We start from the raw sequence: 12,846 nt of genomic DNA, 5'->3' as shown, positions 1-12,846 counted from the left end.
TCTGCCACTGGATGCACCTCTCTGAGCTTCCTCCTGCTCCTCCTACGCAGAAGTGTGGGCAGTTGATGGACTGTCACGGGTGAGAGCATTGCCAATCCATTCCCAATGGCTGAACCCAGCGTATCGACTAATGGAGGTTCTCCCTCAACTTGGTCCGATCCAGACTAATACTACTGGCTGTTTCACCCAGTGGAAGTGGCTGGATGGTTGAGAGAAAAATTCTGAAGCCCTCGTCACCCTCACTCTAGCCAGCAGAGTAAAAACAGTTTATGCTTGGTCCTGGCTAGGTCCTGGTAATGCTAACATGGTTTAGCCCGATGTAGCACACTGATTATGAATATGCTCAATGGGCATCTTTATCTTAACCCAAAATGATATTTTCTACAAGGTTTGTCATTGTGTGCTACACAGACGTTGGAACAGTGCTCAGGATTGGAGCAAGCAAGCAAAAAAAACCCAAGCTACAAATGACCATACTTTCACAATTACCACACAATGCAGCACTGCCAGAGAGGGTCCTGTAGACAAGCTCTCTTTCTCACAAGGTAAATTATAGAGCTAACCCTACAATCACAATCACAATCACCACTCAAGATCTACACATGACCGCCTGACAGTAAAAACCCAATAATCAACGAGGTCAGATATGAATGGTGCTAAACAAATAGCATAGCTGCAATTGAGTCAAAAGAAAGTATTTTACACCTTTTTAAATCCAATACTTTTACTTTATTAGAGAAATAACAGCAATAACATCCACAAATTTACAGGACCTGAACGTACCTGAGCACTTCCCGGAACTCTTTGAGCTGGTGGTCGGGCACTTCAGTGCGGATGGCCTCCAGCCACTCAGGCATGAAGCACTCCCATAGTGGTTGACTGATGACATTGTAAGGTATCAGACACAGGATGCGGTTCAAGCCCTCTTTCAACTGGGTCACCGTGCTACAAGATTTGTCCCAGTAGCCTCCCACCTGGGTGCAGGTTAACACAGACTGGCTTAGATCAGGCCATGACCTGCCCTCCATAATAATTCAGTCCCCTGCTGACAGACCTTGAACTTTATGATGTAAACTCGGATGACCATGATCTTGAACTTACCCTGGCAAATTCCACGGGTTTGGGCAGCAGACACATGACCATGACATCAAAGCGCACTTCACATACTGTCTTCAGCCACTTGGTGACAAATTGAGGTTTTAGCTTCTCCACCAGGCTTCCAACCTCATCGTCCATCATGTAGGCGGTGGAGTGAAACCACTGGAAGACCATGCTGACCAGGCGGGCCAGACTTTCTGTGGGAGTGTTCTCATTGGGGGTACAAAGGCTCACCTGCACATGTGACACAAACTAATGAGTCAGGTAATCACAGAATGTAGAGAGTTGTGATAAGAGCCCATGTTCTGTACACATTCTTATCTCGCTGCTCCGTGTTATTAAAAGACACAGAAAAGGTTTGTGATTACACACCAGGAACCAGATGCCAAACTGACTGAGGAGACGCTGGTCATGTTGGTCGTCCTCCTTGTTGTCAAACTCAATGTTGTCCAGAGAGTGGTGGGAGGCAGACAGGCCCATCTGACGACGCCTGTTCAGCTCAAACTCACGCTGCTCTGCATGAATTTCGGCCTCCTTGAGCAGGCTGGATGCATTTGGAGGGGAAGAGTGGGATAATAGAAGACATACAGACACAAGGAGAAAACGAAAGAAACAAACTGAGAGTGAAAATAGGAGTAGGTGAGATATAAAAGATCCTACATGTTGTAATCTCTGTCTATATATTCATGTAAAAATGTATTTGAAAACATGACATGCTCTGCAATCATGGCTTTGATGTGTCAGTGTAAAAACAGTGAATACACCTTATAACAGCTTCCACAGTGCACACCAGCTCCTCTGCTCCGCACTCCCGGGTGTTGATGGGTGGGGGCGAAGTCTGGTACAGATGGGTCTCCGCCGCAGCCCCCACCTCACTGCTGTGGTGGTTGACATGGCAACGCTTGCAGTAGCGGACGGGCCGGTTGCCATGGCGCCCACAGCAGCCAGCTGAGAAGCAGGTGACCACAGCTCTCCTAACGTGAGAGCTACAGTTCTACAGTAGAGAGCCCATAAACAAGAGAAAGGAGGAGGGAGAGGAGGAGGAGGACTGATCGTCTCATTTCTGTTCTACGCAGGCAACGAAATGCAAACATTCAACAATCACACTAAAACAGGACCCTAAAATTCACATATTTACAGGTCTCTCAGTTATTTCTTTCCTATGCTATATTCATTTGTTTAAAGAAGTTCATCTCTCCACATCTACAGTATTTGAAAATGTCTCCATGTGTCCCCATAGAGTCTCAGGTTTCTAAAAATAAAAAGCATTGCACTGGAGAAACATCCTAATCTGATCAGCCTCTAATCTTGTGCCATTAGAGGGATGCAGTGCTCCCTATCAAATTAACATATCCGTCCTCTGACAGCGAGTCCTCTCATTCACCCTTCCTGCTTTCAGAAACAAAAAATAACTTCTCTGATATTATTGATGCCGTTACGAGTACGTTCTATCTTGGGCATCATGGTGCATTTATAAGAAGCTATTCTCTGAGTAGTGCTGTCTCACTTAATAATCACGTATTTGGTGTGAACCTGGGCGGGAGTTTAAAGAGCTTTCTGGAATAGGTGAGACAAAGCCTGATCAGAGAGGAAGCTTGAGGATTATAGCCAGGATAGGAAGCAGCTGTCTCGTGGCAGCTGGGAACAGCTGCTTGGCCTGACAGGAATACCTGAGATCATCTCACACACAGCATTCTGGACGTCTCCCAGGAAACCAGCAGGGAGCACTTGTGCCCTCTGTAGTGCACTCAACAACAGTGAGCAAACATCACGCAGCAGCAGCTTTATTAGAAATGATTCGGCCTTTACTGAGCTACTTAACCAAATGGACTCAGAAATGGAGAAAACACTTTAGGTTCATAAATAAATGACCTTGCCATGGGTCACAGGTAAAATGGATTTGATTTCAGCGATTATTTGATTTTTGATGACACTTCTCATTTGGGTTAAGCTGTTTAAAGCAGAATGTCATTATTCCGATGAAGCCGTGAAGTTAATCAGCAATAAGAACACATCCAAGCAAGGTCATTGTTTTCTAAATATAGAGATAAATTGGATAATGTGCATCACCAGGATGCAAAAGAAGAGATCATAGTAAATTGAGGGTAGGCTCGTGATGTTGCACTGTCAGTATCTTACCTTCTTTTGACAAATGGCAGATATCTCTGCTGTGGAGACAAGATAATCAAAGTCTTCAGTTTGAATATACAGAAGCACCTTTTTATAATGAACTGTATACACTAAATATAGCAGATTCTATATACAACAACGTGTGTGTCAGTTCATCTGTGTACTAGATATCTGCCTCTGTATTGTATGTTTGTACCAAAGACTTTCATTTACATTGTTGTGGTACTGAATGTCTACATACAAAATGTATATTTATTGTATATTGTGTCTATGGTATCAGGTCAGAAAGAAACAAATGAATTCAACCTTTCCACACCTTTTTGTTGATGAGCACTCACCTTGGGGTAGGAGTACATCAACGAGCCATTCAGCATGGTCCCTGAAAAGGTCCAAGAAATGTATTTACAATATGTGGTTAGTAGGCAAAGTGCTCCACAGAGGCTACAAATGTGTTCATCTGATCTGGACACAGTAGATTTAACTTCCAAACAGGGACGGAACACAAAACATCCTCGCTTAATATCGAAGACAACACAAAACTGCAGAGCCATGCAGTTACAGTTTGCTATACATGCTGGAGAAAAGAGAAACAATTGGCTGCTTGGTTTTGTGATGAAGCGCTCATCATCGTGAGGGAATTATGTAACCATAGCGATGTATTTCCCCTGGGTTAAACAAAGAATAATGAGGCAGGCAGAGGGTGGTGCATGTTTGAAATAGCATCTTATTGAAGGAAAGGGGAGCATCCAGGGATGTAGAGAAAAGGTGAAGGAGATCCATACCCTGCTATCCTCTGGCTGCACTCCTCGCATATATAAAGAGGAGGGGGCTTGTCTCCCAGGGCAACAGAAAGAGTAGGATCTATACACATCTGCAAAAGTAACAGAGGTAGCATCAGAATATGTAAGATAAACATATCCACATATTTTGAAGAAGAAACCTGGCTTTGATTTCTGCTCATTTAGGGACAGTACAAAGATCTGTGGGTAAGTGGGTGCTGTAGAGTGGCCAAAACGCGCTATCAGCTAAATGTGCTGGAAAAGTCAGCCAGTAAAGGCCTTCCTCCGAGAACAAATAGTACTCTCATATCGTTTTTATATCTGTCTCCACGCCGTTTTGTGGATGGCTGCGTGCATATGCTGCACTCTGCTCTCTCAAAACCTGTGTCTGGACCTGTGCTAACCCCGAGTGCTCATGCCCTCGATGTTCAGATGCTGCACTGTAATTTACTGTGCTCAGTTGATGGCACCATTTCCTCAAGGGCTGCATGGGGTCACTGCTTCCAATTAAGCCCACCCCTCCCATCATACTCCCCACCTGCTCTTGGTAATTGAAATCCGGCCCCTGTCCGTGCCCCGGTTCCTAGTCCACTTGTCTGGTTTAAGTACATTTGAGCAACGGCAGACAGAGAAGATAAAGCAGAGCAGCAGCAGTTGAGACTGGCGTACCATGGAAGCTGATACCATTATCCAACGTGCACATCCGCCCAGGCAAACTCTGATTTATATACTGAAGGGCTCAAAAAAATCAAAACAGCTCTCACGCATGGTTGAATTCAGCTAGGCAATCTGGCAAACGTCCCATGTATTCCTGAACACATTCTCGGGAGAGAGAGCATTTGAAATACAGAGCCCAGTGCTAAACTGCCCTCTTTAACTAACAAGGATTGTGGAAGAAAAGTTGTGTCGTTTTCTACCCAACAACCACAAATGTACTGGTGATGTACAGTAAGATTTGGCGTTTATGGTTTATTTCTACATTTAAGACTGCTGTCACCTTGACTGCTGGTTTATTGATGGCATTGTGGCACTCGATATGTTGACAGTGGATGGGGTTCCAGGCTGATTCAGGGAGAAAGGCACGAAGATAAAAATGGAAGATATATTAGACCTTTAGTCAGTTCAAGGACACACAAGGCAGCAGATGTAAGAGAATCTTGCCTGTGTACTGTAGGCCTCTGTATTCACTGATGGCTCCTGGTGGCTTCAGGTTAGGCCAGTAATGAAACAGCATCTGCACAGCAGGAGGTTTAACTTGGGATGGCCCATAAGATATGACATAAAGAAGGTCCTGCATACAGAAACAAACATTAGGAGTAATTAAAACGCAGTGCTGTATTAAAAGATATTTGAATTTTAGTAAATGGAAAGCAACCATTTTAAGTTTTCCAATCGATTCTATTTCTAGCTTTCTATTTAAACATTTCATGTTTTAATATTTAATGTAACTGTTCAGTTAATTTGAAAAATATATGTTTGTATCTATGAAGACAATTAGCAGACTGTTAGCTTGAGTTGGTGTGGGGGTAGGGAAGGCATAGTTATCTTAAAACATAATTTTTTTCTTCACAAATCAGATATCATGTGTTAATATGATTGTAGGATATTTGAACAGAGCCAGCAGACCTGCCAAAGCCCTTTATGTCAGGCTAAGCTAACAGTTAGGTGGCTGTAGCTGCATTTTTTAGCATTGAGGTGCATTAATCCTCTCATCTACCTGAGCAAATCAATAATTGTATTTCCCCAATTGCAGAACTCTTCCTTAGTATTCAGTAATATAAAGTATTCTTTATTTTTAGGTCAGACTACATGGTCATGTTTCGCATTCTTCCAAAATAAGATATTTAACCATTTATATTTGGATCCAAACTCTTCTATGAAGCTGTAAAGAAATGATCTGGTTTACGCACTTAAAGGAGGTATACCTTCCAAACTTCCTGTTTGTGCTTCATTAGACACTCCAGCAGTTGACAGTGATATACTAGAAAGGAATTGAGACCAGTTTACATATATATCCATTACTGCACAACATTTATACATATTTCATACTTGCATGTATTCTTCAAAGGAAGCCAGTGTCAAGTTCTACCTGGATTTGAGGTGTACTGCATTGCAATCATGAGCATAGAGGAGGCGGACAGATTGACATAGGCCGGGACACCCCCCTCCCTCCGAGTGGAGCCCACTATAGACAAGCAAGGGAGAGGAAAACAAAGAATGATCCCAACTTCGAAGGTCAGTTTCTGTTGAACTGGTGGTTGAGATTGAAGCATTTTAATTCTGTGTGTAATTCAGAGAATAATTGGATTTTCAAAGCAAATGCCAAGAAGCAATTTCATTATGTTTTGTTAAATTTTCTATTCCCTATTCCCGCAAATTTGAATTTTTACAGGAGGTGAATATGTTACGTTTATTATCATGTGATTGATCATACTTACATATAGCCATGGGGAGGAAAGAGGTGCTGAGGTACTCAATGATGTCTTTATGGAGGAAAGGGGGGAAAGTGGCTAAAGTGGAGATCATAGTATAGGGCAAAGTGCTGAGAATGTCATCACTGAGAAAGGGCAGGAGGCAAGTTGTTGTATAAAATATGGACTGTCCCAGATCTGATAAGACAAGGGAGAGGCAAAAAGAGACAAAGAGATACACAGACACTCATTCAATAAACTGTACATACAGTATCCACATACCGTATGCAGCCACAGGTTAAAAAGTTACATCCATTCAGTCATTTAACAGTTTCACAGTGAAAAAACAAAACATTTAAGGAATTTGAGCTTCTGTGAAGGACAACGAGCTTTCTTACAGCCAATGATGTAAACTTTACCCTCAGAGAAAGTCGAGAATTCTAGTCAAAGAATGAGTTCTCATGCTTTTGGGCTTTTTTAGCAGCATTAAAATATTAATGAAAAAAAGGGCACTGACTGTGATGCAAACTCAAGCCCATGAAAATCATTGTGGAAATAAATCATTCTCAGATGTATTCTAAACAGATACACTACCAGTCAAAGGTTTGGACACACTTTCCCATTCAGTGTGTCCAAACCTTTGACTGGTACTGTATGTATAATAAAACTGTTTATTTTCCTATATGTGCTTCCATTGAACTTATATATTTGCACATGACAACATAAGTAAAACATTTCTCCCACTTTACATAACAAACATGCAGTCAAGTATGATACACAGAAGAGAAGGCCTATGTCTGGTGTATCCAATGGCTTATGAACGATTAGGTTGACAGGATCCAGCGTGCTCCCAATCACCCCATGCATCCCTCAAGATCCTCAGCAGGACTTCTCTCCTCCCGTTACAAAAGAGGCCAAAAAAGCAGCAGTGGCTTCATGCAGGCCTGACGGCTCGAGGATGATGATGACAAACAGTGGTGCACTGGGCCTTGACTCACCATGCTGACCGTGCTGCAGCAGGGGCACCAGGTCAAGCAGGGTCACGAGGGTCACATAGAGGCCCTGATAGTCCAGAGAGGGGTACTCTGAGAGCTGAGCGTCCCGACTCTGCTGCCCCTGCCCCCCGCGGTCTGACGGGGCATCGCGCAGAACGCTGTAAAGGAGGGAGCGAGTAACTGTAGGGTTGATGGAACTGACTTGTGGTCTTAGAGATGGGGTGAGTGGGAATGGCACAGGAAAAAGACACATGGTCATGGGCACGGCCAAATGGGAAGCTTCCTGGTTCTCCTTCCTGCCTGTGCGGGACAGAATGCTGCTCCGGGGCGGGAGGGGAGGGGAGGGAGGGTAGGGGAGGGGAACAAGGGAAAAAAAGAGACAACAAAGACACAAAAAAACAGCACATTACATTGAAATGGCACTACAGAGACAGCGTAAATAGAAAAAAACAAACCCAGATAAACCCCACATAGGATGCAGTGTCTCACTATTTGACTGTATATCACTGAAGGCATGGGCAATTTTTCCCTGCTTTGTCCGTTCAGAGTGACTTTAATTCAATTTTGTCTTTTGTCGGCACTTGGAAAACAAAAAAAAAAAAAACATGAGCACAAACTGCAATGATCACTGCATCTCATGCGTATCTGGTGACAAGGAGCAAAAATATAAAAAATGGCATGTTTTCAGTGGCAACCCCATACTTCTCCAAAAAGGGACAGTGCAAATGACTGTCCCTCGATGGCTGCCATCTTCCAATCAGCAAGGTCTGTGGCTACCATGCAAAAAAGGTAATAGAGCTGTGAAATTTATTCCAAAATTAAATTTCCTTGTCTTTAGTGGGGCTGTCAAGGATGGGAGTGACACCAAATTGGTTAGGGAAAATACAGAGGTGACACTTTTGAAACATGCTTCAGCCAGTAATAAACATGTGTGTGAGGTTAGATCAAGTGCTCCTAGGTCACAGCACATGTTTATTGCACCAGAGAAATAATGTCCGTATGCATACGTTATGATACCGTACCAGTATCATCAGGAGAAATAATGAGATCCAACAGGCACATGGATTCAGGTTTCTAAAATAAATGTAACAACTAATCTACGGTAGAGGAGAAACTATAATGACAAAGGAATAGGTTGTATCGGGGGGGAGATGACTGATAGCATTATGTTTGTGAGCTAATGCAGGATGGACAATTGTGTTTGCTGTCCCTTGGGGAAGGTGGTGGACATATTCAATTCTAGGAGAGGAAAAACAAAAGCAAAACTTGTTGGGTTGCGTGTGGAGCATCTAGGGTGGAGGAGGGGGAGGGGGGGGTCAGAGAGCATTGCTCTTTTTACTGCACATTATTAAAGAGCTAAGCTGTTCTATCAGGCAAATGATTGGGATTTATCATGAGAGCCCAGATTATAAATGATGGTGTGTTCGTTGGGTTGTTGTTTTGTTTTGTTTTGGTTTTTTTTTTTTTTTTCCCACTCAAAAAATCGAGTTACAACATTCTTGGCAAGTGAGAAAGGGGATTTTATTAAGATTTTTTATGACATAACATCAGAGTCATAATGTTGAGTGCTATCAGCAGAGTGTAACATTTTCCATATTATCCCCTCAAAGTTATACTCTGTAGGATTTTAGTCAGTGTGGTCTCATTCATAAAGCTGTATCATTACACAACTAAACTTCAAACAGGACTAATACACAACAACAGACTGTATCTCAGAGTATGACTTTTTCACTGCCCATTTCCCATATAGAAAACATCATTAATTTGAACAATGAACATAGACATAAACTGTCACGCTCGCTCACACACATTGAACATATACACACAAAGGTACACACATACTCACATACATACAAACAAACAACACAAAAATTCCAAACGTATACGACACATAAAACACATGTAGATATGCACTGATACAGACACATGACATACATTGACTGTCAATCCCTGCGCTCTCAATACAAAATCACTGCCTATGTGTGCTTCAGTAATTCATAGCATAACAAAACTTATTTAAAAAACAGTTGTCAGGTGTGTGATACAAAAAAAAATCCAACGCATGTCTAAACAGAACTTGGCGATTAATAATCCCTTTAATCATTCCCAAGTCTGCTTGGCTCACTGAGAGCTCAGTTTGACTGGGACAAATATGACTCATCTTTAAGTGGGCATGTATAATTACCAGTAAATAGTCTCTATTTTTACATAGAGTGTGCAGCTGACTTGGGCTGAGCCTCAAATTGATGTATAAGTCAGCACTATATCTTGTTTTTTTTTTTTTGTTGCTTTTTTTAAGGAACTTGACAAATGCCAGTTCTATTTTTCAAGGCTTTCTTTTCGCAACTCTGACATTTCCCTTATCTATATCCCTTCACCATAGATTAGACATGGCACGGGTGTATTGATAATCCTGGAGTCCCAGCTGAGGAAACCAGACATTTTTACTGATGGGGAAAGGATCTGTTCCGTACATAGGAGGCTGAGAGGCAGTATTTCAGGATTATATAAACCAACTGTTGACAGTGACTGTATTGACACTCACGTAACACTGCTCCTCAAAAACAAAATAATCAGCTGGGTTTATGTAGATTCCCACAGCAGCAGTGTTGGTGATGATCCATCTCGACTTATGAGGGACCGTGGTTAAAACAGCATACACCGTGGCTGCTGTTGCTGGAAAATAATTCAGCAAAGTATCCTGGATACCCTGTGCATCACTCAGCAGAGGAATAATCCTTATGAGGCTGAGGCATAAAGTGGAGAAATGAGGCCAGTTGCCAATCTCCAAGCTGATAATGATAAAAGTAGGGCACACTTACTTATACCTACTACACACCAAGTTCACCTTCCACTAATTCCAAACCTTTTATAAATTAACTAATAAGTTAGGATAGTACTAGTAATTTCTACGAAGCCAGCAGGACAGTCTAATTTAACCAAATGTCATTCAAATCCATCCAATCACTGCTGTCTAGTTTGAAGACGCTGGCAACAAGAAATGGGAATTGCACAATGAAATTAGATGTGTCCAAAATGGCCGACTACTTGACCTGTGTTGCAGGAGGAAATAACATGTTGTCCCTGCCTCGGGCTTTCACAGCACCCAGGGGAGGAGACTAACCCTGCAACTGCAGAGCTTGGAGGACTTGCCCTCGACCAGTACCTCCAGGAAGGATACACCAAGCCGTCCCCGATCAGTGTTCATCGAGCAGTCGACCACGGAATCAATAAACATCACTGCGCCATCTATCTCTGCTGTTGCTTTAACACAACACAATAACTCATGGGAAACTTGCTACTGACTCTAAACAGAGCAGGAAAGAAAGGCAGACAGAGTTGCCTGCTACCCTAACTTCCTTTTAGCACACTAAATTCATATTAGCTGTGTAATGGTGTCACTGTCATCCCTTTCAGAAAGTGTGTCAGAGCAACCCCACTGCAAGTTAGTTTGTCCGATCTAAATATCAAACATTCTGCACTGTTACTTCACCTGTTGGCTCCAGAGCAGGGTACTTACCTGAGCAGGGTTTGGGAAAAGTATTTCAGTGTGTTTGCAATGTCTGTTCCGGAGGGCACAGGGTAAATATTGTGTTGCACACGGTTGTGATACTCTTGCAAGTATCGTATCTTAGAGGCAACTAGACAAAATAAAAAGCAGAGTAACAAGCAAATCAACACTAGTAAGAATATGATGGATAGTAAAAAAAATTATACAGCAAATAATTGAATATGCCTGAATCTAATATATATTTCTCATTGTGTTGTGAATAAGATGCATGTAAGGCACCCATAGCTTGTAAAATGGATGTCAAGGTAAACACAGAGTCTGGTGCCTCGGCTCTCTGGCCTTACCCAGGTGACCTTTTTGATAAAGCATTGAGGTCAGAGACAGCCCTGGAGGATGCAGTAACCTACTGCTTACAAAAACAGGTTCATGTACAAAAGGTTGCCCGTTCAAATCCCAGAGCAACCTGGGAAATGTGGTGAACATCAGACTTATTCATCCTTTCACAAGTGACAGTGAGAAATATCATAACAACCCTGAGCTACTCTGCCATTTCACCATCTTAGGTGTGAAAGTGTTAATAATTTTTCCTGGTTGATTTCGAGTTAAATTGAGTCTGCACGTCTGATGGCTGACCCATTTTCAGTGACTTTGGGCTGTAATGTTTAGCCTCCTCTCTGACCTGTAAATGACAAACCCCAAAATAAAAATAACTGCTGCAAGCTTTGGGCGCGTGTGGTCAAAACCTATGCTGCAATATATACTGTTGAAAACATGCTTTCCTCCACCAAATTTAATCACCTCAGGTAAAAAACATGTATTAAAATTATTATGTATTATTCATTCCTATGCCTAAAATCCCAGATAAATATATTAAGATATCGATCTTTCAGTGATATTAGCCTGATTGATTCAATATATTGACCACTAAACAATATCAGCAACACACAACTTTTAGCCAATTGAAATGGACGCAACAAACAGCAGGTCTGACCGCATATGTTTTGCCTACTATATGCTTAAACCGCCTGATTAGAAGTGTGAAGAGAATATAAAGGTGGAGGCTGCTTTCCACCTGTTCAAGGAGCAGACGAAGGGACGAATGGGGAGGGGGGGGGGGATAATCAACAGCTTTCAGGACGGTGTGATTGAACCACATTACTGATCAATCTATTGCCACCATATTGCTCAGTAAAGAATCTGTGAACTCGACCTTGAGACCGGCGCTACGCCTCGCTTTTTTCGCACGCACCCCATCCTCACCATGTCAATCAAAGCAAGATAAATAAATAAATGAAATTAAATTAAATATCATGACCACTGTGCTCCAGCCATGAGATTATCCCCCACCCCACCCCCCTCACCCCCCAACACGCAGAGACATACAGGGAGATACGGTGTGTCCCTGTGTGCTCTGAGCCCTCCAGCCATCCTCTGCAGTCAGCGGACGTGTTGCAACCTGCCTTGGCAACCGCGGTTTCATCACCAAGGACAGCTCCCCTCATTCGCCTTCTTTGATTCAAACTGAAAAAAATCCCATTTCCAGTTTTCAAAGGCTCCCCGTGACAAAACACAAAACATCATACACACACACAGACACACGGACACACGCACGAGTCGTACTTACACTGCTCTGCCTTCGTAGACATTTCGCAGACACTTGAGGGGACATAAAACCCAGACTATCAGTTGTTTTAGTGTGTGTGTGTGTGTGTGTGTGTGTGTTTTTCCTCCGAGGCGTTGTGCTTCCCTCAGTCGTGAAAAAGTGAATCTATCCCCCTCTCAGTCCGTGCAGCCTCGGCTTGATTGTACCACTGTGTGCGGTGGATTCACGCACCGTGACTCTTCAGCCGTGTCGCGCTCCTTGTCGCCAGCTTTTCGCCAGCTTTTAGCGGAATTGAAAAGGAGACCCATGTTGTGAGTTT

The 12,846-nt window shown here is 42.8% G+C and overlaps 1 protein-coding gene across 1 annotated transcript in view; it reads right to left on the bottom strand.

The window, feature by feature from the left end:
* unc79 (unc-79 homolog, NALCN channel complex subunit) overlaps positions 1 to 12,570 on the bottom strand; it is a 30,328-nt gene extending 17,758 nt beyond the window's left edge. Inside the window, 15 exon segments of the mRNA XM_029493700.1 lie at positions 784 to 974; positions 1,102 to 1,332; positions 1,471 to 1,642; positions 1,863 to 2,092; positions 3,238 to 3,266; positions 3,567 to 3,607; positions 4,011 to 4,099; positions 5,005 to 5,069; positions 5,169 to 5,298; positions 5,933 to 5,988; positions 6,097 to 6,192; positions 6,446 to 6,616; positions 7,417 to 7,730; positions 10,934 to 11,054; positions 12,549 to 12,570. Coding sequence (XP_029349560.1) covers positions 784 to 974; positions 1,102 to 1,332; positions 1,471 to 1,642; positions 1,863 to 2,092; positions 3,238 to 3,266; positions 3,567 to 3,607; positions 4,011 to 4,099; positions 5,005 to 5,069; positions 5,169 to 5,298; positions 5,933 to 5,988; positions 6,097 to 6,192; positions 6,446 to 6,616; positions 7,417 to 7,730; positions 10,934 to 11,054; positions 12,549 to 12,570 — 1,958 coding nt within the window.
* Positions 12,571 to 12,846: the final 276 nt, after the last annotated feature.

This window comes from Echeneis naucrates, chromosome 22 (assembly GCF_900963305.1).
Source record: "Echeneis naucrates chromosome 22, fEcheNa1.1, whole genome shotgun sequence".
In the NCBI taxonomy this organism is placed as follows: domain Eukaryota; kingdom Metazoa; phylum Chordata; class Actinopteri; order Carangiformes; family Echeneidae; genus Echeneis; species Echeneis naucrates.
The sequence above is the reverse complement of the archived record's forward strand: the minus strand, read 5'-3'. Positions and strand labels throughout refer to the sequence as shown.